Consider the following 26,313-nt stretch of genomic DNA (forward strand, 5'->3'; position numbering starts at 1 on the left):
GGTCACTCAATATAGCCTACATTACCAAAACCCGTGTTCAATCTACTCCTAAAATCCCACGCTAGTTTATCATTGCTTGTACTCTACTGCCTGATTGGTGAAGTTCAAATCAGCTGAGCTAAAACCATAAATCATAAAGTAATATGGGTCATTTAAAGTTTTTATTATGTTGACTGTAATACAGGACGATCTAGTAGGCATTTGAAGTCCTTCTATTTCCATGCAACAGAATGAGACAGATAACAGATAATATAAAAGTTATTTGACCCTCATCTCCTAACCCTGCATTCCTTGGTTTGTGGAACACTGCCTAAGAGGACAATTAATGTTCTTTCTTTATTTATTTTATTTTTATTATTTTTTTTTTGCAGGTTGTTAACCTCTCAGAACCCAGAGAAGAGCTCAAGAGGATGAACCCCAGGGTAAATTCACTTTTATGGTATTAACAGAGGTGGGTAGAGTAGCCAAAATCATCACTCAAGTGAAAGTACTGGTACTTCAAAATAATACTCAAGTAGAAGTAAAAGTAGTAGTAAATTATTACTAAATTATTACTTGCGTAAAAATGTGAAAGTATTCTGTAAAAAGACTATTCAAGTTACTTCCTTGATCTAATTTAATATTCATAATAGAACTGCAATATCACAGTCTTATTTAGTTATCACATACAAGCACCAAATCAAAAATGCCCATAACATAGTTTTTCTTCAGACTAATTGTAATAAAACAAATAAATGTAAACCAGCCATTTGAAAACTCAAATTAGGACTAAAAACAATAATAATGAATTAAAATATTAAGAAAATAAATAAAAAAGTTATGAGATCCACAAAAAAAATATTTTTATAATATGCACCTCTTCAACAGCATAGGCCATTTGTGCCATCACAGTCCTGCACATACCGTGCTGAAATCAGTGGTTCCGCCCACCAACCCCACGGTGTTATGACTTGTAGTTTTCAGTATATAGCTGCATTTAATTGGTCAAATGAAGTACCATAAGATGACTTTCAGGGGAGAACGAACCTACATGTGAGTTTTGGTGAAGGGAGCAATCTGATGCCGATGACAAAACAAACAAAATGCGTTAAAATTGAATATATATAATTATTTTTGTTTACAAATGTAATGGGAGGAACGTAAATGAATAAAACATAGTATGTTTTTCCCTCACAAATGTACTGCAGTAAAAATATAAAGTTCTGTCTTTTAAAACAGCTCGTAAAAATACAATTTGTTCAAAAAGTTACTTTAAGTAAATGTAACAGAGTAAATGTAGCGCATTACTACCCACCTCTGGATATTAACAATTTGAAGTTAGATCTTAATTTCTGGTACTACACTTGACTGTGTGTCCAGCCTGTGATGTTTGAGCTGCTTCTTTAGGTTGCTTTTCTTGATGCGTTCTCTCAGGTACTGGATGTTGGTTGGCCTGAACAGCACGCTCCATCCCTTCATCTTCTGTGCTCCATGTGTAAAAGCATCGAGAACTGGCTCAACACGCAGACTGAGCATGTGCTGCTGCTGCACTGCAGGGTAATACTATTCCCATTGTCTTTCAAGGCTTTCCGCCTTATCCCTCCCTCCCAGTCTTCTTGACCAACAGTTAGCATTAGCTTTTACGCCAATTTCTGGTCAGTGTATACTTGACCTGAAGTCATCCTGGCATGTACACTTGCTGTCAGAATTGAAAGCTAGACCTTGACACCTTTCTTCAAGGAAACCTAAGGAACATCTGACAAAAGTACTAGTTTGGGAATTAATCCTTATTTTATTATTATTATTTTTTTTATTTCATCAGATTTTCACCCTTTTTCTCCCCAATTTGGACTGCCAATTAGTGCTCAACACATACACACATTAGTCCCCCCCACCACCACCAATGCCTGCGATCCTCTGATCATAGTGACAGCACCATAGTCCGCTGGACCACCCAGGGCCCCCAATTCTTAATTTTAATAAGAAAAAATAACCTAAAATTAAGTTCTAAGTGTCTCAGAGTAGAATTGCTGATTGAGGATCAGTTGTGACTTTCCATTTCCATTCATGATATTGAATGTTGTAATATGGGTAGTGAGTGCATTTCTATTAAAATTGCTGATGTGTATGTCCCACCTGTTAAGTCTCATACTCTTTCTCTTATTCTGTAATAGGGTGGCAAAGACCGGGTTGGGGTCGTCATTTCATCCTACGTCAACCTTCCTAGCGTATCCACAAGGTAAGACCAACACTACACACCGCATTAAAGCATGTCCTCATGAGAAAGGGTGCTTTTATTATTCCGACATACCAGCAACCATGATCTTTACTAAGCATTTAGAACAGCCTGGTGAGCATTATGAATTAGAATGCATTGGATCTGTCCTATTTTTAAGCTGCCAGTGCTGTGACAAGTTTGGGCCTGCATGTCCAGGTCACTGATAAGTGTGAATGTGATAAATGCTTACTGCAAACACGTTGCTGAACCATTGCTCATATTAAAAAAAGATGAAAGAGAAATGATTGGTGATCAGATATAACTCAAGACTGGCAGGCTTGGATGAACTTTGAGCTGAGGTTTTGTTTTCCTTGTGGGAGGGATTTGGTTGCCATGAGATTTCTAAAAGCCTGCACGGTGCCAACCTGTAGCTTCCGGAAGAAGATCAATAACAGGACCATGCACTACATGCAGCACAGGAGCAAGAAGCAATTTCTTCCTGAAGTATTGTTTAAGTAAAGGGGGAATTCATAGATTTTTCTATACTGTAGAATATTAGCCTAATTGAGTGGTTAAGATGAAAACAAAGTCAGAATTGCTTAGAGAGCTGGTGCTAAAAGAGTGTAATGCCTCTAAAAGCTTTCTCTTTGTCTGATGCCCAAAACATTTAGGTCTTTATTTGAATCCATTCAAGGTGAAAGTTACAAGCAACCGTTTGAGCACCCCTGGTCAAATAACGTCTATTGGGTTGTATGTGTATATAGACACACTTCTGCATGTTATAAAGCGTAATTACTGTTTAGGAGCTTCATTTAATGCCATCTTATATCACAACTGTACCTGAAATAACTTATAATAATAATAATAATAATAACTTATTAAATAGCTTTAGAATCATTCTGATGGATCCCTGGCTTGTAATAGTGGTCTCCGTCATTGCCACTCTGGTCTGAAATGCTCATATTTGTGTAAAATTGTGTACTATTACTGCACCCCGACAGTGTACACAGAACTTTCACTTTGTGATTTTTGTGATTTACAAAAGTTAATGACACTCTCAGGAGCAATTCTCACACAAGCTTTATTGTAAAAACAAAAAAAGTATTAAATGTGACATGACATTACATTTCGAAAATGAAACTGATTAATTTAGCTGATATAATTCAATGTCATTTGACCAGGGACAGCCACACCTTTGCTTATTAATGTACAAATGGGTGTTCTGAGGCAAATATTTACCAAAGCAAATGTAGTATTTTACTTTAGCAACATATTACATATAAAAACACAGAATACATATAGGTCCTCTAGTGGTTTCAGATTGTAAATAACGTGGCTATATTGGTGTTGTAGAAACTGTGACCCCTGGTTCCAATCACCTGTATTGTAATGAAGTCAGTAAGCTTCGATATAGTGAACCATTTCAAATTTAAAAATCTTTGAATGACTTTGATCTCAAATCTGAAAACAATTGATGCAGTAGAGTTTACCTTTTAAGCCTTTTAACAGCCAACACAGCACAGCACAGCATGTTTATTGATTATCTGATTCAACCCTTGTGTAGTCTTTATATCTTGCATACTGCCCTTGATCCTAAGGTAGGACCAAAAATGACCCAAAGACTATCTATGTACCCTGGTGGTGTACAGGGTTAATGGAAGTATAAACAAAGGTGATGTTTCACTGTCTCTAAAGTTGGGCTCCCTCTATGAAAAGTCATAAAGATTTAAGCTGAGATCATTGGGAGTTTTTCTCTGCTGTTAAACATAGTGGTATTGTCATTTTTGACCCATAAGACAGCACAAAGGTTAACCAAAGAAAATTATCAAAAATATTCAACTGGTTTGCGGTAATTAAGAGTTTTTGCTGTATTGTGTTACATGAGGAAATACTTCACACTGACTAGCTTATTTCAAACTTACAATTAAAGCTGAATTCCTGAACTCATCCATCATCCAGAACCACCTGAATGGGAGAATTAAGTTATAAAAAAACGTTCCAATGCAAGTCAGCTAGTGAAATTTCTTCCCTCCTAGATATTCCACCATCAACTGTGTGGAAGTGTTTAGGAACCACAGAGAGCAACTCCACCATGAAGTGTCAGACCACATAAAAAAGTTACAAAGCGGGGTTGCAGAGTGCTGAGCTCGGTGCATAAAAGTCTCCAGCGCTGTGCTGCCTCAAAAACTGCAGAGTTCCTGCAAAGGAAGAATCAACTCCATATTAATGCCTATGGATTTAGAACAGGATGTCATAAAAGCTTCTGTAGATGTCCCAATACTTTTGTCCCTGTGGGCCCATGAATGGTTTTTATTTATTTATTTATTTATTATTATTTTATCTCTGTCAGTGAGTGACTCTATTATTTATCAGAAGCACTGGATAAATCTGATACCCATTCTCAATATCTCTCTCTCTCTTTCTCTCTTACAGTGAAGAGCAGGCTCTTGACTGCTACACCATCAAGAGGTTCTATGGAGATAAGATGGCTGCGCTGATAACTCCGTCCCAGAAAAGGCAAACTTCATCTTTCTAACTCTCTCCTCGTGTCTGTGTTTGGTCAGCGTTACGTTGGAATAATGCTCACAAGGTTTCACAAGGCTGTAGTGTTGCATGGAGTTTTTGACTAGGCCAGTTGGCCTCATGCCAACAGCTCAGTCACAGGAGTGAGGGGGTGGGGGGGGGGTGGTCATAAGAAGGATTCTCTGAAATGTTATTTGAGGTCACATCATGCGGTCAGCGGATGGGTACAGCTGCTCATGCTATGAAGTCAACACTGTACTTCCTCTTTTTCCTATGACCTGCTACTCTGCTTCCTCTCTCTCTCTTTCACTCTTTCTCTCTCTCTGCCTTTTAATCTTCCTGCCTGGGATTGCTTCTCTTTGAATTGATTTGATGGAATGAACAGCAACACTCTAATGATGATAAAGGACATTTTTGTTCCCCCACCTAGTTATGTCCCACATATTGACAGGTTTGTTTACCTTTCCATCTCTCTCTCTATCTATCTCTCTCTCGCTCTCACATTTTTTGGCCTAATTGCATTGAACACGCATTTATTGCACCTTTGTTTTTCTTCTCTCCCTTTTATTTCCATCCCCTCCCTCTTTCTCTTCCTTTCTGTTTTCATCCAGAAGAAGGATTGTTTTTCATGTCATACATCTGAAGCTCACACCATCCTTTTGTTTTTCTTAAGAAGAAGCACCAAATATTTCATGCCGAGATTTCGACGTCTGTGTCTGTTTATGCTGCGAGAACGTGACCCGCAGAGCCGTTGGCTGGGGAGATTGACGATGTTGTGTGTGATTCAGGTATGTGCAGATGTTTGGCAAGCTCCTGAGCCATCAGTTGAAGATAAACTCCTCGCCTCTTTTCTTCCACTGCATCTCTCTACACCACATCCCAAAGCTTCACCCCACAGGTAAGAACTGCGTGTTCACACATATGCACGCACGTGCACACACAGACACATGTACACCATACCAAGGGTGGTGTCTGCCTGTGGTAATTGCTTTACCCTAGAATTGTGATGAAGTTAGGAAAAAGTACATGAGTCAGGTGCTCATTAGAAACGATCTGCGTTGTGTAAACAATAAGACTGGTCCATACTATGCAAGTCAGTTCAGACCAGGTTGAGAATCCTTCTACCTGCGCTGTAATGTCTGGTATCAACACGTTCCCTGGGATCAATGACTTGCATTGGTTCTGTTGATCACCAACAGTCTAAAGACCTTTCTGTATATCAGGGCTTCTAAACCAAGACAGAAGAATACAGATGTATGCGTTTGTGCCTATTTAGGCTATACCTGTTTTACCTTTTCCATTCACATTGAAGGTAGAAGTAATATTTAAGCCCATTTTTTTGTATGTGTTTTGTAATGATACAAAAAACAAAAACAGTTCAAGGCACCAGTCAGAAAAGAGCTCAACATTACAGTCTTGGAGGGCACAGTAACTACAGTCTGCTCAATTCTGGCGAATACAGAGAGGTTGGAAAATGGTCACTGAAAAAATTTAATAAGGGCTTCGTACATAAACCCACATAAAAGTCACATCTGGATCATGTTGGATATGTTGCCTTTCAAGGGGTTGACAACTTTGCTTAAAAAAAAAACGTTGAGTGGGTGGTTGGTTGGTCTGATACTATAAACATGTATGTGCTGTGACCCCGCCAACAGTCTATCTTCACGTCTTCCGCCTGCATCGTTTAAATAGCAGCGGTGCTTGTGAATATATCTATGTCTCTCTAAATGAGGTGTGTTCAGGTAAATTTTTGGCGTATTGCTGTCTTGGCAACAGGAAACACAGGTGTGCCACTGACTGAAAACAACCTAAGCAGACATCAACAGTCAGACGTACGTTGCTATCTTGGCGGTGAATTGTCAACACAGGCACGTGCAGCCCAGCGTTCGTACCCCCCCCAACGCCAAAGTCAGACCGCACCTGGCTATTAAAGGGAATGCCGAGTGACACGCTGATTGGTTTATTGGACGTTACACCCAAAACACACCCTTTTTTCGTGTTCGAGCTGTGCTGTCCGGTGTTACGACAGCAAAGACACACTGACATGTCCTAAATCAAGCTGAGTGGTGCATGGTTGACGGCTCGTGTAAAGACTGCTAAAGTTGAGCTCATAAAATGCTACTTTCCTGGTTAAAATTATTTATTTTGTACTTTATTTAATTTACAGGCTGTTATTAATTCGGCAAGTGTCTGCTATATGACAGCTATACACTCCCTTATGTGTTCTATTGCTTTAATATATTCGTATACATGTATATATGTGTATGTTTGTAGTTTGAAAGTGTAATATGATGACTTTTCTCTTCTTCTAATTCTCATAACTGTCTTTGTAGCTGCAATATTATTTAATTATTTTGTATTATTATTATTATTATTGTTATCATATTGTTTAGTTGTCAATGCATTTGAAACATTACTGTATCAAATGTACTTGATGTTTTTGTTGTTAACAGCATTTTTCTTCTTCATTTTTTTTTTTTTTTAGTATGTCAGCTTTTTGTAAGGGTGTACCAGGGCATGCAAGCAGTGTGCACTACAGGAGTACAGTAAGACATTCCTAAAATATGCCAACTGCTAACCTGCGGTGATGTGGTGCTGTCCTTAAGTGTGTGTTTGTTCCTCTCAGTCAGATCGCTGTTGGTCAGACAGACAGAGTTTATTTCGCCCTGGAACCTCCACAGCTTCTCAAAGGTGACATTATGGTGAGACTGCGTCCTGCGTGCTTGCGTTTTCACTCCCACAGTCTCACAAGTTAGGGTTTGGGGAGTGCTGTGTGAATGTACTGCATGTTCCTTCGTTCACTTAGACTCCAAATAAAGTGTTCATTATTCTCTTTGGCAGATTGTGTGCTATCATAAGGATGTCACAAAGGGGACCAGAGAGCTTGTGTTTCGTGTGCACTTTCACACAGGAACTCTCCATGGACACCCGGCGTTGTTCCGTAAAGAGGACCTTGATCTTGCGAACAAAGGTAAGTGGAACCATGCATTTTCAATAGGACATTATTGCTAGCTATAAAGCTACCCATATCAAAGATATGGTATGTAAATATTGTTAAAGTTGCTAAAGATACACTTCCCTCCCTGCTTCATATACAGTGCTGCCAAATACAAATAGTCCTAATACAGAAGCTGCCACACCAACATGTTTTCAACGTGCTGTGAAATTATGCATATCAGCCTATTTTAACTATAGCAGGCTAACCTTATCCGTTCAGCTTGACGTTGGAAGGAAGGTTTAAGCCCAAACTTGCTTTTTTAAATGACACAAAATAACACAATACACCATAGTACACCAAAGCACCAAGCAGAACAGAAATCATTCATTTAAAACAGTAAGTTAAATAACTTGACCTTGAAATATGTTTTTTTTTCATTCCCATTACTGTCTTTAGTTAAGTTATTATTATTGTCGTCATAATATAAATACAAATGAATTAATATATGATTACATTAAAATAAAATAACAAATACATTAAATAAAGATTGCATTTAATTTGATTTTTTCTTATGAGGAAATAACTCACATCTGCTATATATTTTTGGATGGGATGTTAATACACCAGGCCTAAAAATCCTCCACATCATGTTTATTTATTTGTCTAAATAGTAGTCCTAGACCTAGTCACATGTCTTCACCATCAGTTTCTGACACTTTAATGAAGTCTGATGGACTGTGTGAGCAGGGCTGATTGAAAATGCTCTATTATGGCTGTACTGTACAGTAATAGGTACAGCAACACAATACCAGCATTTGAATTTGTGTGTTGCAGTGAGTAAGTTTGATCACCGTACCTCAGTGGGATGATTTGGTGTATGGGGTAACTGGGTGTCAGGTCAGGTTACGCCCTGTGACACTAATTTAATAGTTTTTTTTTTCTTTACATTTTGAACACTGTTACTTCACTCTTTTTCCTGTGTACTGGGGCTTTTCACAAGCTGCAGGTACATAACAATGTGTCCGGGATTTTACTATGAGTAAATGTCTGTGTTTGCTTCTAAATTGTGAGGATTTTTATCGCTTTATACACGTCTGTTTAAGTCCCACCTTCTTGCAGCCACTATTGGTCTACATGTACGTGCCTCTACATTAACCATTGCTGAAAATTATTCTTGGAGAGTGAAGTGAGGAGTACTGGCACCTTTTTTATTTTCCACTTCAAGCACTGAGCAGCAGGAGAAAAAGTAGTAGATTTATATTGCATAGATAAATTATTAGCATACCATGTTCTTAAAATCTGACAAGCAATATTAGTCTTGTAGCTTCAGCACATGAGTCAAACCTCAGACCTAAGGGTTACGTTATTCTAGAGCTGGAAATAGACCTCTTTTTCCTTTTCCAATATTGTACATTTTTGTATTAAAACTATTAATCTTTAATTGTATCCATTTACTTATGATGAGCATTTTCTGTTGGTATTAAATTCATACACATCAGTATTGATATTCATTCCTAGTTCATACTTGTTTCATTGTGTGGGTCTGTAACCAAACTTTACTCAATTCCACTTATTCGTATTCTACCCTTATTTCTACATTATTCTATGCTTATTTTACAAACGGACCATGCAGAATACATGAGAATGGATCCTAGTTTAGGCCCATGTGAGAAATTGACAGACTTTAGACTTAACATGTGCTTCAACATGTGCATCCATATTCAACTAGAATTACAATTGTTTCTACTCTTTTTTTTGTAGATCCCAGGTTTCCAGAATTTGGAGAGGTGGAGGTAGTGTTTTCAGAAAGTATGGAGCAAATTCCAGGCTTTCCTCAAGGTACGTTCATTTGATCAGGAACTGCTGTTACCCTCAGTGCCCAGTAGAGGGAGGGGATTTAGAGTAAGAGGACCAGTGATAAGAAGAAAGAGCTGCAATGTATCATGCAGATATTGCTGTGAAGTCATTTATTATATCCTATCATGTTGGATCAGGAAGTTGACGTGTATGCATTGTGTTAACTGGGCTAAATATTTGACCTTTAGGTATATATTAACCTATACACATTCATGTTTCTATTGAGTGCAAATACAATGGAAAAAAGAAAATGGAGCAGTTACATTTGTTTGAGTAAGGTGACTAATGTGATGTCAATGAATTAATGAATGGAATTTTAACTGTTATTGTTTATTTATGTTATTTTCTTTTTCTTTTCTAGTCTTAACAGTACAATTTAGGGCATTTTGTTTTAGTGGATGTTGCACCAACTTGAGTCTCATGTCTGTTATGTATATGGATAAACTTTGACTTGGTTCCATTTACACTTTACACTTTACAAAGCATCCCCAATGTGACCATGATCATGATGAGGTCCAGTTTTGCATAAAAAAAAAAGATTCGCTTCCAGCAATAATGTACTGACAGAAAATTGTTTGCATCAGCAAAGAAGTAGGCTGTGTTATTTTTTTTTTATTATTATTTTTTTTTTTTGCATAATCAGTTTTGTCTAGAGGGCAGTTTGGGTACAAAAGAGAAGTCAAGACTAAAGGGGAAAGTTGTAATTCTGTTATTCACCCATTAACCAAATTAAGTCATGGGAATGTGCAGCGCTTAGCTGATTCTATAAGTTTTGAATGTGGTCAACAACAGTCTCAGATCACCAGATTATACTTTTTCTGAAATGATCAAAGGTCAAAATTTCACATACAGGGTCATAAATATACATAAACCCACATAGATTATTAATTAAGTGATACTAAAAGTTCCTAAATGTATTTAAACTTGATAGATCAAGATTTCCTAACTTCCTGATCCTGATTGACTACAGCTTGTCGCTTCTCTGTGACCACAATTAAAAGGGATTGTTTGACTGCACTCACTGGACTGATCAACACACAGTACAATAGAAAGGTCAATGGAGCTCAGTGCAGATCTGAGAAGGATGACCGTAGATTTACACAACTTAGAAATGTACCTTGCAGCCATTTCTAAACAACTGCAGGTTCCAAGGTCATCCGTTCAAACAATTATATGTTGCACCACCAAAGCACAGGCCATCCATAACCTGAAAGCTGCTGGAACACCAGTATCACTGGCTGCGGTCACGAGAGTTATACATCACCATGGACTGAGAGGCTGCTGTAAAGTGGTTAGAATAATGAAGAAGAAGAACTACCTCAAATTTCTTCAGCATAACCTCAAACCATTAGCTAGACGGTTGAACCTCGGACACAACTGGCTGTTCCAAAAGGACAGCAACCCCAATCACACATCAAAGATGGCTGTGGAATGGGTAAAGCAGGCTAGCATTAAGCTTTTGGAATGTCTTTCCCATTGGAAATATGTAGACTGTGCTTAAAAGTCAGGTCTGTGCCAGGAAACAAACAAATGGAACTCTACATATTCTGCCAAGAAGAATTCTGGTCAAATACCCAACCGGTATTCTGCCAGGAGCTTGTTGATTGGTACCAAAAGCATCTGCTCACAGTTTTACTTTCTTGGTAAATTTGTGTATAGGACTTTCAGAGGTATTACATGTTCCCACAATATTCCCAATGATACTGCAATCTTAATACAATAGAAACCACAATAAATGATAATAGTATATATAAATATCAGTAAAAAAAAAAAAAAAACATAAAATAGACATGAATATCAAAATAAGTAAAAATCAGTAAGAAGAGGAACACACGTATCCATATATAAAGACTCCAACAACAACAACAAAAAAGACAGAGAAAGACCAGCTACTGTTTCAAATCCAATGGCCATGTACATTAGCTCTGTACTCTTAAAAATAAATAAATAAAATTAAAATTAAAATTAAGATTACCAGACAACACACGTCTGAGCCTCTCAATATACAGCTTATTTGCAGCTTCTGTGACCCACTTGTCAAACGTAGATGGAGTATCTAATTTCCATAATCATAAGATGATACTGAAATTCCATTGGCAAACATAACCAAGCTATTTCAGGCTTGCTAAGGAACATTTCACAAAAAAATAGGTTTGCTGTGTGTATAACATTTACCCTGTGTGTGTGTGTGTGTGTGTGTGTGTGTGTGTGTGTGTGTGTGTGTGTCTATATGTAACACTCTTGTTTTATTTTATCATGTTGTAACTCATTCTGCATGGAAGAAGAACTGTCCGAAAAAGCTTGAAAGCTCAATTTTGCCAAAACATGATAAGAGTCATAACATCCGACTGCAATTTTCACCTCTAACTAGCACAACACCGATAAGATAATAGAGAATTTCCACTGCAGCCTCTGATTACTTAATAATCTGTACCTTACTTGATTATTGATACAATCAATAGAGACAGCTGTGTAGGTGACACATTTCAGTTATTTCAGTAAGTCTCATGATGCTGATGTTGCTGATGTTGTTCACTCTCTCTGTCTTAAAGGCAGTGATGGCTGGAGGAATAGCTCGGCTGTTGTTATTGACTATGACACGTTGGATCCTCTGGTTCACTGGGACTCCTATGAGAACATTGCAACAGAAGGTACTATACCCACAAACATTGCACTGACTCTCGCTCAGTACAATCTTTGGAAATAAATCTATCATATTAATTGTTTCATAGCTTCAAGTAAATGAACCCATTAGCTATAAACAGGTAGACGTCCAGCTTGCTCTTTCTCTCACCACTGCATCAGTCCTCTATCAGGGGCTGAGGATGTTGTTATTGAGAGGAAATGTGTTTGACACCACCGTTTTGGGGACGTTTACAGTGTTTGTTGGAATGCCAATCATGTGAAGGCATGTGAAGGAGATGGAAACCACATCATCTCAGTAAACAAGATGTGTACACATACACACACACTAACACCAACACACAAGGGGACTTATTCATGCACATTGAATGCATTGTTGGCCCAGAATCTGAGGAGACATCACAGGTTTAAAGTTCTGTCCAAAGTAACATAAGTCTGATTTGCTTAAAGGCTTAAAGAGCACTTCTTGAGTCAACCTGTGTTAACATGTTAAGTCATTTGAAATAGACCTGCTTTACAAGCTTTACTTAAATTGACTTAAATATGTAATTTTGTATTTGTTTTTATGGATAGAGGAAAGAAGCAAGGCCTAATAACGTGTCTGTAATTGTAGTCCATCTTTATTTAATATACAATACACACATATTATAGTACTAGTCTTGTTGAAAACAACAGGTTTAAATCTTGAAATGATTTTGATTTTGCCCTCCCATTGGTTAGGCCCTCAGGAGATGTACTGAAGGATTAACACCTTTATGACATCCCATTCTAAATCCCCTCTTCCCCTTTGGTGCTACATCAACTTTCAATGTTCTGGGAAGGCTTTCATTAAAATTTTGCAGTGTGTCTGCAGGAGGTTTTGCTCATTCACGCATAAGAGTGTTTGTGAGGTCAGACACTCTTATGGGTGAATGAGCAAAACCTCCTGCAGACACACTGCAAAATCTTAATGAAAATCTTAATGAAAGCCTTCCACACCAAACTCAGACTACCATGCATTTATGGACCTTGCTTTGTGTACTTGGTTCATGCTGGAACAGAAAAGGGCCTTTCCCAAACTGTTTCCACAAAGTTGGAATCAAGCAAAATTGTCAAAAATTATAATTTCCATTCACTGGAACTAAGAGGTCTATAGACCAACCCCTGAAAAACAAGCATGATTCCTCCTCCACCAAACTTTACAGTAGGCACAGAGCAGTCAGGCACATAACGTAATTCTGGCATTCGCCAAAAACCAGACTCTGCCAGATAGAGGAGCATAATTAGTCACTCTTCACAGAACACGTTTCCATTGCTCCAGAGTAGAGCAGTGGTGTGCTTTACACCACTCCATCTGGCGCTTGGCGTAGTGCTTGTAAGGCTTGCATGCTGTGCAGAAGTTAATGCCAGAGCACGTTTAATAAGATAAGATAGGATAAGATAAGATATAGTGGTTGGTGTTGCGCAACAGATAACACCACCACCTACCGTTGCATTACAACAACACCATGTGGGAGACCAGGGTTCGATTCCCGGTCTGGGTGACTATGCTGCGCTACACCAATAAGAGTCCCTGGGCAAGGCTCCTAACACTACATTGGCCCACCTCTGTAATACGAGTAACCTTGTAAGTCGCTCTGGATAAGAGCGTCTGCTAAATGCCATAAATGTAAATGTAAATGATATTCCTTTATTAGTGCCACAGTGGGGAAATTCTCAGTGTCACAGCAGAAAAGGGATCGCAAGACACTCAGATGCAAAACGTGGATAAATTACCACTATATACACAATATAAATAATAGTAAAGTATCTCATTGAGGGACCTGTTCCCTGAACATGTGTGAATCAGGAGAGTGTTGCAGACTTTTCTGCACTATGCACCTCAGTGAGCCCGCTCTGTAACTCTACGTGGTTACGGGTTGCTGTGGTTCCTAAACGCTTCCACTTTTTTATATCGCTACTCACAGTTGATAGTGAAATTTATTCCCTCCTAGATATTCCACCAACTGCCGTTGTTGCAGCAGTGGCTCCTATTACAGTACTACGCTGGAATTCAGCGAGCTTTTTAGAGTCACCCACTCTTTTGCTGATGTGCTGCATGGCTGGCTGCTTGGTTTCATACACCAGTGGTAATGGGACTGAATGAAACACCTGAACTCCATGATTAAGAGGGGTGTCCCAATACTTTTGTCCATGTAGTGTAATACTAGAAATGAGCATTTTGACCTCTGGCTTTTTGACATTTTTGGCCTACCCTGAAGAGCTCATGACTCACCACTGTAGATAACACTTTATACGATGCCGGAAACTGCATACACTCTAAAATTAAGTCTTTTAACAGACTAAAGTTTTATTGCAGGGTCACAATTTGCAAGACTGCAACTAATGACTGGGACCAGTAAAGGGACGCACCAGTTAAGTGTCGTACACTTAATCTGTTGTTGACCTGAGCCCACACCAGCTCCAATCTGCACCAAGTCAGACATGCTGGTTACCAGGGTAGTTCAGTGTTGCTATGGTGTTTCCATGGCTCCAGCCACTGACTTGAACGAAGTGCTTTGATTACTGTAAACCTCACCCTCACCCATACTTGTGTAAATGAACTGTTGAGGAAAAGGCACAGGTTCAAGGAACATAGCCTGCTTATAGATAGGATGTCAGATGGTGTTCTCAACCACATAAGGAAGTCCATTTGAGATTACCTAACAGCGTAATGCACTCTGAAACCAGTGTGTAATGATTTAGGCTTCCACTACTAGGGAGCACCATTAGCCTTGTAGCTCTCAGTACAACACTAAAGCAACCTTCAGAATGAGGAGAAAGGCTATGCAAAAAGAAACACCTGAACTGGGATTTTATATATTATATAAAATATATATAATATATTATATAATTATATATAATATATATTACATATTTAATTTGAATAAATTAATAAATGAATAAAAAAAATGCTAATGGTGTTTTGCTTGCAATTTTCTCATTTACAGCCAATAGTGACGTGATGTTTACTATAATGTTCGGCCCTGTTGGCGTCACTTTGTTGCCTTAACTAGGATCTGACCTTGCTAGAGTGTCGCACAGAGCCGAAGAGACAATATTTTCTTTCACTTGTGGATGGTAACGTGATGGACTTGAGCACAGAATGGTCTGGAAGTTCCCACGTCCTTGTTTTAAGGACGCGAAAGACGTAGTGAGCCTTACAGACCGCTAAAGCTTGCTTAAAGAGCACTGGCACTTTCGGAGCGGTGATTAGAGGGCTTTGCTCAGCTCACGTGGGTTTCTAGGTCCAGGTCCCCATCAGGACACAGAGCCTGCATAACTCCCAAGACACCGCGGTGTCTGTATACGGCAGTGTATACGAGTGTTTTGGCGGAGAAGCGTTTTTGAACTCATTCTGGCCTCCAGACAGAGGAAATGCCAGACCGGATATTTAGAGGCTGGGTGTTTTTCTCTGCCACTCTCTGCAAAACAAATCCAAACAACAGGCGGTGTGTGTCTTGTGTTTGTGTGTTTGTTTTTGTACATTCTTGGGACAAGGGTATAGAAAGACCAGAGGTAAACAGAGCCAACCTACTATGTTAAGGCCAACAAAATGGTCCTGACTTTGTAAAGTGCTTCTGAAACTACAGTACTGTGCAGTGGGTTTTAAGCACCGAACACATCATGTAGGAACCTTTATCTCAGCAATAACAGTGTTTTACACAGTGTAAAAACTCCAGATCCCATTAGAACAGATACAGGGCAACATAAATCCAGTAAAAATGAAGAAGAGGTTCTCATTCTGAAGAAAGTAGTTGAGATCTTGTGAGCTAGTCTGAAGAACAAAGCTTGGTTCCAGATTCTCCTGGATGCTCCCAGCCAGCATGTGGATTTGTACAGTCCCATCACTAAGCACTGATTTACCAATAATGAGGATGTGATTGGCTGAGAGACATTTTAGGAGTGCCAAAATCCCCCCATAATGTCACCAGCCATTACAAAGCAGTTTAATTATACATGTAAAAAATCTAAATCTACTAAGACGTGCCGCGATTTAAATTTGGAACATGATCAGATATTTGAGATTTCAAGCTATTTCATACACCAGTGGCAATGGGACTGAATGAAAAAACTGCAAACTCCAAAATTATGTCCCAATACTTTTGTCCATGTAGTGTACTACTAGAAATTAGCATTTTGACCTCATCATGCCAGAAACCACATACACATAAAAATCTCTTTGCAGTGCCGGTATGGGACCTAATGCTATAGCAAAAGCTAAATTCAGACTTTTAACAGACTAAAGTTTTACTGCAGTGATCAGGGATCATTGAGATTTCAAGCTATTCATCGCACACAGTCCAAAACCACACAATTAGATGGAGTGTGACCTGCTCCACCATTTAAAGTAGAATGAATAATTGGAGTACAGCTTTGGCAGTGTGTGAACCAGTGTGTGTGTGTGTAGCCGTAGGATTATTGTAACAGTAACAAACGCCTAATGTTTTAGCTGTTGTTTGTAACCCTGATGAGTAGTAAATTATGCCCTGTTCCTCAGCTATTATGACTGGAAGGATGTAGTCTGCTGATGATGTTTTAGCAATGGGATGGCTGAAAGAGTGGCACTATTAATGTAGTGACTAATAATTCTATTCTGTATCGAAATCTGACAATTAAATAAACACAACTGTGGTATAATCGCAATAATGCACTCGATGTTGGTGCTATAACGTGGGACGCAGTACACCAGTGCCACTATTTCACGTTATACTCAAGTGTATTTGAGTGTATTAATTACTTGAATAAAAGTGCTAGACTCCCAACAGCTTTAGAAATGCTTTATTAACACACTGACATAAAAAAAAAACTTTAATATTAGAATAAATACAAATAACATTTTTTATTACTGTTTCACTCAGCAAATAAATAGGTGCTGTCCAGGTAAAGAGCTTTCAAAATATTTTATTTTATTTATCTATTTTTTTATTTAATTATCTAATTATTTATGTAATTATTTACTTTATTTTATTAGGTGTTTTTTTTTATTATTTTTATTTATTTATTTATTTTTTTTTTTTTTTTACGGAAGCCTAAAAGTTTTGCACAGTACCACATGTGTTTTTGTACAGAATGGGCATAACCATTTCAGTTTAGTTCCTGTAATTAAGATTAAGATTAGGGTTAGGTCTAGGGTTTGGGCGTAGAAAAATCTCAATCTTATCAAGCTTAATAAAAGGCATATATATCATATATTTACAGATTCTGGTCACAGGAGCTCGCAGTACACAGTAACTGACATCATTTTACAGTAGTAAAATAGTAGACTATTACTCTCTCTCTCACACACACACACTTACACACAGTCATACCTGTAAACCCTAAACTGCAGTGCTGAATGCAGCTGCAGTTAAAGGATGCAGTGGCAGATAAGTGAGGTACTATAAGCAGTGCTAGTCTGAGACGTCCTTACCTTGTACAAAAACGAACAAACGCGCATGTGTGTGTCTGACAGAGGGCAGTGATTTAGGGTTGATGCACATCTGGTTGTGTGATTCCGTTTTGAACTGGCGTGTAATTAGAGATGCCTCATGTTAAGAGCATGTGAGCGCCCTGACTTTGGGTTTACGATATACACACACATATACACAAATATAGAATTACACACACACTCGCACACGTTCATTGGTAGCTTGCCACGGCCTGTGCCTATAATTATATTGTTGGACTGCTGTGAGACACTTTGTGAAGTAATACAGTGGCATAAAACTCCTCTTTCTCTCTCTCTTTCTCTCTCTCTCTCTTTTCCCTCTCTTTTTCACCCCCCACCTCCCTTCTCTCCACCCTCATGAAGCTCCACCCCCATGTTTACATTCTCTCCACCATATTTGGACAGTTCAAGGTCTTATGTGAATGTGTGTGTGTGTGTGTGTGTGTGTGTGTGTGTGTGTGTGTGTGTGTGTGTGTGCATGTGTGTAAAACTCATGTCCTAAGGACTGCTGGCTACTCTGAATGGAATAATCTTCCCTAAGCCAGGTTCCTCCCATCCATCAGGAGAGGCACCACACAGGGTTACCTGTGTGGAGAGCGAGCGCGAGACAGAGAGAGAGAGAGAGAGAGAGAGAGAGAGAGAGAGAGAGAGAGAGAGAGAGAGAGAAAGCAAGCAAGCAAGTGAGCGAGACAGAGTGCGAGAGGCACATATCAGAGTGAAGCAACGAGGAGAGAAGGAGCGAGAGAGAGAGAGAGAGTGAGAAAAGAGGAAAGAAAAGAAAAGGCAGCCCAGGGGAGCTGTTATCACTTCATGGTAAAGAATGCAAGCTGCCTGCCTGCTTGAAGCTGTGCAGTGAGAGAGTGAGGGAGGAAAGAAAAGCAGAGAGTAATAGAGAGAGAGTCAGTCAGAGGACGAGACAGAGAGTCTGAAAGAATGGACCCAAGCGGTCGAGTCTCCAACAGGATCTGACGGTTAGAACTTTACCCTTCCAAACTTTCTCCCCTCTCTCTCTCTCTTTCATTCTCCTCACGCTCTCAGACTGAGGACCTACAGCTTCAGCCTTCCTACAGCTTGTGATTTTTTTTTTCTTTCCTTCCTTCCAGCCTCAGGCATTTAAAAACAGTATTGATTATTGGTTTAATGTGTTGCTTATTAACCAGGGTGATCTGGGATTTGCTTGCAGATATGTTTGGCATGTTTTAGGGAAATTGTTTAGTGTGTGTTTGATCTGTCGCCTGTGATTGGATGTGGCTTTGTGTAATATACACTTACACCGCATGTGTTGAAGAGGGCTGGCTTTTCCCTGTGTGCCGTGTGGCTCTGAGGAATGTAAATACTAATTTACAGCACTCCTTGAGTTTGGCTATACAGCATACAGGATGCAGGAATGATGAGTTATTGTGGTTTCATGTATTCACAGTTATGTAATCACAGTGATTCAGTGAGTACTTTAGGGTAATTAACATCAAGTTGCGGCAGGAATATGATCTGTAGTTAGACGCTACCTGGAAATGGTTTGGGGAGTATGGGTTGAGGGGAATAAACAGGGGCCTTCTGTAAGCCATCCTCAGTGCATGTTAAGTGTTGGTGATTAAGTGTGTGTAGGCACTTGCAAATGTTTTTAGGAGAAGGACTTTGGTCGAGCATGACGAAAAGTGCCGCGAGAGATGACATCATGAAAAGGGGGCTGCTTGCTGTATGTCTGTGTGTGTGTGTGTGTGTGTGTGTGTGTGTGTGTGTGTGTGTGTGTGTGTCTGTGTGTGTGTGTGTGTCCCACCAACCAGCTGTGGCTTTTTTATCATGCATGCCTGGTATGTGGATTTCCATCTCTTGAGACTGTGGTAGCTATGCTTTACTGGTTTGCGGAGGTGTGTGTGTACGCTAGTGTGTGGTGGTGAAGGTGTTGTTGTGACTGGTCTTCATTGTCCCACACTAAAGAACAGTTTATTCTGTGTGGAAATGGGAGAGAGTTTAACTCCTACAGTTTTAACCCACTAAACACATCTGTAGTAGTGTCATGTCTGTGTACTGTTAGTGTACTATTAGTGTGTGTGTGTGTGTGTGTGTGTGTGTGTGTGTGTGTGTGTGTGTGTGTGTGTGTGTGTGTGTGTGTGTGTGTGTGTGTGTGTGTGTGTGTGTGTGTGTGTGTCTATACGCTTGTTTTTGTTCATTTCAGAAGAAATGCCTTTTTAAAACCCACTTTAGGACACTTTGTGAGTCTGACATAGACTTTTCTTAAAAATTAGAGGTTTTTAAAGGTAGGTTTAAGAAACCAACAAAATAACTTGTGTAACTTCTGTAGTGCTTTCTACAAAACCTGTACAACTGAAATGTGCCAAGTGTTTCTACAACTGAAAGGGCAGCACAGCCATTTCTTTTTGGTTGCTAAGGTTATAGGAATCATATGTAAACATTGTAAATTCCTCAGTCCAAACAGTCCATATCTGTTTGGTCTTTTCTGGACAATTTTGCGTTTCTGGTCTGAATCTTTTTTTAAAAATTTTTTATGTCGCCTATATCCGACATTCGTCTGAACAGTTCACGCTCCTAAACTGAAGAGCAGTGCTTCACATGAGGTTTTGGTTTAATCTTGTGGCAGCATCAACAGGAACCATCAAGGAGTTCCTGACAGCTGGGCTCATCACCGTGACTAGGCTTGAGCTTGCTGTAAAAAAAAAAAAAAAAAAAGGGCACGTTACTCAGCCACAGCCACTTCTTTTCTTCGCTTTTAAGCTTTTTAGTTTTCTTCGACTTTGCCGCAGCCTCCTGAGGCTGTGTTTGGCCATTTTGTTAGAAATCCTTTTAAATACAGAGGGTATGCTGCAATCTGTGCCTTCTAATTTGTAAATTTAAATATTTATGAGGTCTGTTACCTTGCTGTCCTTTCACTCAAATCCCCTCCTCTCACTGCTGTCTGTCGCGCAGTTATGAGGAATATTGGATACGTTTTGGATTTCGATACCTCATACGTACAAAAGTGACCAAAATCGGATTTGTGCAGATCTGTGTTTTTTTGCCTGCTGTGTGAACATAGCCTTACGTATATCTGCCTGTATTCAGCCAACAGCAGTGCAGGGAGTGTTTCAGCCCAGACTGCTATTTGAATGGGGTGCAATGCAGGGCATATATATATATATATATATATATATATATATATATATATATATATATATATATATATATATATATATATTTATATATTTATGTAATTATTATATATAGATATTATTATACATGCTGTTTTAGATTCATTAACCCACATAATCAATTTAAGTGAGCCACTTAAAGGGCCTCTTAAGAATAGGAGAAGTACTTGTTTAGCGTTGCCCTTGTCTTTTAATGTCTTTGCAGCATGATCTTTTTTCCCCCCAGGTAGTTTTGAACCATTATGACATTTTTGCCCAAAGCAAACAGCTTTTATGCAATTTATTGTTAAAAGTTACAACCTATAAATGCAGATAGAAGGTTTGTGTTTGTGTGTGTGCTGAAGTTCTCTTCCTCTCTGGTGTCTCCTGCCTGCATCTGGTTTGTGTAACAGGGTTTTGATGTTTTATGTTTAGCCCTCACCAGCACATGCACCCACTTTTAGGCACGCTTGGAGAGGTTCACACGCCAGCCAAAGCATTATTTCACAGCTCATACACACTGATTTAAAGCTCACTGAGGCAAAACCACAGTGCACTCCAGATTTCAGAGTTCAGGGAGGAAATGAGGAAGACCCACTGATTTTGGTGCATGAAACCACACAGCTGTCATAGGCTGTTGAAAGTGGGGGCTTTGAAAGGTTTTCAAAAGAACCAGCTGCAAGAGGTTCTCCTTGCATTTGAGGAACTATTTAAGCAAGCAGTGAACCTAAAACCGCTGCCTTTACTAAGGCAGTTTTGAACCGTGCGCTTTTCCTCCAGTATGAAATAACACTAGCTTATTGACACTGTTCTGCATAGTACTGAAAAGGGTTCTTTGACTTCTGTAATGATTGGCTTCTGTACAGAACCATCTATAAAATGTTTTCCACCAAACTCTAAAGAACTCTAAAAACAGACAGAGAACCATTGTAGCATCCAAATGATTCGTTGTAATGTTGTAATGATTCTATGTGGAACCATTGCATTTCCCAAAGAACTCTCCAAAAAACCCATTTTTAAGTGTGTATTAATATTAGTAATATTTCTTTCATTACAATAAAATGCTTAATTTTTAGGCAAATACCTAGTTAGGATGTATTAACACTACTTAAAGTTACATTTCTTAGTGGAACCTGAACCTGAGCTGTATGCACTAGCATGGCTGTGTTGTGGATCCCAACATATGGTATAGATTGATTAACTGCTGGGCTTGGAATGCAGTTAAGAGTGAGTGTGCTGTTGTTAGCCTCTGAGAAGAGGCTTTCTTTTTTTTTTTTTTTTAAGTCTAGACACGTGAGATACAGAGCACTGGATGTGAGTGTGTGATAAAGAGCTGAAACAGGGGCCTGCGTGTGAGTGTTTGTGCAGCCTGCGTCCGTGATGCTGCTGGTGGTTCGTGCTAAAGGCCGCCCAACATCAGCAGTGCATTCCGTACGTACATGTGAGAGACAGAGGGGTATGATGCATTATCTAGGCTGATCAGCATTCAGCTGCTGCTGTCTGACTGATGTGCTGGTTTGATGTGCAAGGCCATGTGATGGTCACACTGTAACGAATCTGGACAAAGCCTGTCTGGGGTGTGTGTGTGTCATGACTAACGTGTTAGCAACTGGTTTTTGGTGTGTTGACATTGTGCGTCTAGACGTTTCGTTCTGACACACACTGTGCACAGTAAGTGTGAAACTGTATGTCAGCAAGAAACAGAGGCTTCAGGTGTGTCTTGTTGGTGTTTTTTTTTTGTCACCCTGGTAACATATAGTAAATAATAGTATCTAGTGTATAGATCTCTAGTGACCTCAGTGTGATTGGATTCAACTAGAAGACGATTCAGTGAATAGACTAAAATTTTACCACAGCCTGTTTAGCAATACTTGAGTACAGAAATAGTTTTTAGAAATGCACAGATGTGAGGAACACATGTACACACTTATCACCCCCTCCCCTTTCAGTTATGCTCTGTCTGGAGCAAATGAGTGAGCCAAATATAATATCAACACATTTGCTAGCTATGAAAATGTTATAATTTCCATTAGATAATGGGGATTTCTTTATTTTACACTGTACACCAATAGTTGTTAAACTTGTATTTTGATGGGTTTCTGCAGACTGCCGTACATTAATGTTTAAAAGGAAAGGTTTTTTTTTCTTTTGTTGTTTTTTTTTTGTCAGAATGTTAAAATTATGCCTTTGGGACAAGAAGTACTTCCAGACATGGGGCAAAAGGCCCAGTCTAGCACATACTTAGATTATCCTTATAATCCCACAAGTTATTTGAACCAGCTAACATTAGCCTTATGTGTGATCTATAGAAGTAATAATAATAATAATAATAATAATAATAGTAATAATAGTAATAATAATACACTACTCCAATAAATCAAAATAATGTAATTAATAAACACTAATTAAACAAATATTTCAAGTCTGTCATTTGTCTTTTGCCTTAGGTTACCATAATAAAGTCATGTTTTTAGTAAATTCATGTTAAAATATATGAAGACTGGAAATAATTAGACATATCTTTTTTTTTTTAAAGAGAAGTGTGCAGTCCTTCTTACTGTTTTTTCACTTTCTCAGTTTAATATCTATATCATCGCTGACCAAACAAAGGCGTGTGTTTGTGCGTTTCTAAAATGTCTGCATAAACTGGTGCTAGTAGTCTTATAAATAGTGAAATGGAGATTGAGTGCAGTGAATGTGTCTCCAATTAGTGTAGTATAAAGACACCTGTCTGCAAGGATCAGTCATTGGTTAATTAGTATTCCTGGCTAGTATCCCCCTCCCCCCGGAGTTAAGTTAAATCCATCATTAAGAAAAGGAAGGAATATGGCAGACCGTCGCTACAACCTGAGCAACCAAGAAATACAGATTAACCAGTGACTGGACTTTCTATGTATGTATATACATAGAAGTATGTATATACTATTTATATGTATAGTGCCTTCTCTTGCAGAGTTAGCATTTTGTAGATACTTGAGGTTTTTGGACAGCGGAGATAGTAATGTCTACCTATTAGTAACTAGCCTATTGTTCTAATTCTCTTCAACTTTCTCTTCATCCCTCAGGTAAGCCGAATGAGCGCGTCCCCTCCGTGAGCAGTGACTCTGGGCTGTCCAGCAACTCACAGTGGGCTGGAACACCAGGCACTGGGCTCCATATCACCCACAGCCCTGAGGAGTGCACCCAACAGCAGAGAGCCATTCCCGGAGGCAACATGGAGGGAGAGTTGCCCCATCTAGAAGTCATGACCTCTGAGCGTATTGCCATCGATGAAGAGCACAGGTCATCAGGAGAAAAATCACGCCGCTTGGACTTGCCATTTCATGTCAATGGTGAGACCGCAACCACAGAGCGAGAAACTGATATTCTAGATGATGAAGATGGGCCTAATGCTAACGGCACTGCTGCTACCGACTCCACAAAAACAAGCCATAAACTTCCTGCATTCTCATCACTAGCTGGGTCAGAGGATGTTGGAGATAGAGGGTACCCTGCCTCTAGCGAGAAGTACAGTCACAGAGTGAACTCTACACGGATTCTCACAAACAGCACAGTGTCCAGCGGCTTTCAGACGCACATGTGGGTCCGACAACAGCAGCTAGTCTCGGCTGATTCTTATATGTACCCCCCGTCAGAAAAGTTGGGACAGAGGGTGGAGGTGGGGCTTGAAAGTGAGAGGGGCAACTCCACATTACCGACCAGTGGTGCTCCTGAGGTGGAGACGGAGGCGGAGCAGGATGATGAGTTTGCCTCTCTTGCAATGGATATTGACCAATCAATCGAGCAACTGAACCAGCTGATTCTAGACCTGGACCCCGAGTTTGAACCAGTGCCCACAAGGGCCAGAAGTCACATGATGCGTTCAGCCTCTCTCCACACCAATGGAATTGGCCATTCAACTGGACAAGCAAAGTCCAACCAATCGGGTAAGACTGTTTTAGGACCAGGCAGTGTTGATTTATGGTGAGAGTATATGGTCAGGGGTGGTCATGGTGTCTTTTTTTGCCAATATTGTAGCAATATTGACTGATGTGCTGATGTGATGTGCTGTATTGTCCAAATTGTGCTCTAGAGAGTGTAGGAACAAGGCCAGTTCAGCAAAGTAACAGCAAAAGTTGTGACGTTTGAAATGTTCAGAAGCTAATTGTTTAAGCTAATTTGCTGCTGTAAGAGGTTAATCAATGACTTGTTCCCTGAAAAATCCTTTTCTATATTGTAAGTGTTTTACTAGTTTTGCTGTAATCCCCTAATATCTTGCAGCCCATCTTTATTCGTTATTCAGTGGACTTCTAAAATGTCAATTAAACCTGGAAAAGATCAGGTTCTAGCATTGCGTAGTAGCATGTATGAAGCATGAGCTTATTAAATGAACTAAGTTTTATTTAATATATTAGTACATTTGAGAAATGCCTTCATATTGAATTGAACGCAAGCCAGATTTTGGGGTTTTGAACCAGGCATAGCAAATACAGGTTTTAACAACTGAAGGTGGCAGAAGTCTAGAAACGGATTCTGGCTTATCCCTGCATTTCCCCTGCTTTATGCACATTTTTTCCATATGATTCACAAGCTGTACGTCTTTCAGTGTGCGTCTCTCAAGGTACAGGTCTTTCATGTGTGTAGAATGTGTGAGATCTTTTCACTCAACAGGTACAGGTGGGGGAAATACACATGACTGTCTTCAAGCAGGTGCTGTACAGTACATTACTGTGTATGTGATAATTGTGTCGCTCATTTAACCTGTGATACTAATCTTAAATGAAGTGCTTTTATTTGAATTCCAGGCTTTTTGCTCTTTGTTGCATGTATGACAATGAGTGGAGAATTGTGCATAACTGATTTTACACTCAGGGTTGTTATCGAGGCATGTTCTGAACATTTAGGCCATAAGTAAATCTTAATGGAAACGTCTGGACTTCATTGGAACAGCGCAAACAGTGAATGCAGACCCTCACCAGCCCTCACAAGACATTTGAATGTTGTTTTCACTGTGTAAAAAAAAAAAAGAAAGAAAATGGGGATCCTTACGTCATGTGTTTTTTTTTTTTGTTTGTTTTTGTTTTTTTTGGGGTTTTTTTTTACATTGCAGATGCAGAAAGCTTATTTTGGCTAGGATAGACTTAAGTTATGGCAGCACACACACACACATAATGGACCACTGTGTGGTGCCTTGAGCAGGTAGAGGTAAGGAAAATAGACTCCTTCGCATTCATCAGTGCTGAAAGCGATGCCGGGTAGGCAGTGCGTGCGTGTGCCTGCATAAGCATAATTGGGTAAAGGTGTCCATGTGTGTGCATGTGTTTATTTGAACTTGACATAGTGGACTTTGGTCACAGTGCCAGTATAACATCTCTAGAATTTTTCTCAGCTAACCGTGCTACACTTGTTGAAAATATGCTGGAAGGAAAGCACACTTTCCACTTTTAACTGAAGGTTCATTCATTCCATGCTTCGGCATCCCCATGAGCTTAGGGCTGCTAACTGCCTGGAAGTACAGTGGAACGTTCCTGGAGCAGTGTGCATCTTGCAGTGTAGTGATTTAGTCAGTTTTCATTCTGTTGATTCTTGCCTGAAACCTTCA

General features: G+C 39.4%; 1 protein-coding gene across 1 annotated transcript in view; it reads left to right on the forward strand.

Annotated features, from left to right (window-relative positions):
* tns3.2 (tensin 3, tandem duplicate 2) overlaps positions 1-26,313 on the forward strand; it is a 62,278-nt gene that overhangs the window by 3,553 nt on the left and 32,412 nt on the right. Inside the window, exons 3-13 of the mRNA XM_072681537.1 lie at positions 372-422; positions 1,414-1,536; positions 2,154-2,218; positions 4,631-4,714; positions 5,509-5,618; positions 7,206-7,266; positions 7,347-7,422; positions 7,562-7,691; positions 9,420-9,497; positions 12,068-12,166; positions 23,798-24,658. Coding sequence (XP_072537638.1) covers positions 372-422; positions 1,414-1,536; positions 2,154-2,218; positions 4,631-4,714; positions 5,509-5,618; positions 7,206-7,266; positions 7,347-7,422; positions 7,562-7,691; positions 9,420-9,497; positions 12,068-12,166; positions 23,798-24,658 — 1,738 coding nt within the window. The remainder of the gene's footprint in view (positions 1-371; positions 423-1,413; positions 1,537-2,153; positions 2,219-4,630; positions 4,715-5,508; positions 5,619-7,205; positions 7,267-7,346; positions 7,423-7,561; positions 7,692-9,419; positions 9,498-12,067; positions 12,167-23,797; positions 24,659-26,313) is intronic.

This window comes from Salminus brasiliensis, chromosome 1 (assembly GCF_030463535.1).
Source record: "Salminus brasiliensis chromosome 1, fSalBra1.hap2, whole genome shotgun sequence".
NCBI lineage: Eukaryota > Metazoa > Chordata > Actinopteri > Characiformes > Bryconidae > Salminus > Salminus brasiliensis.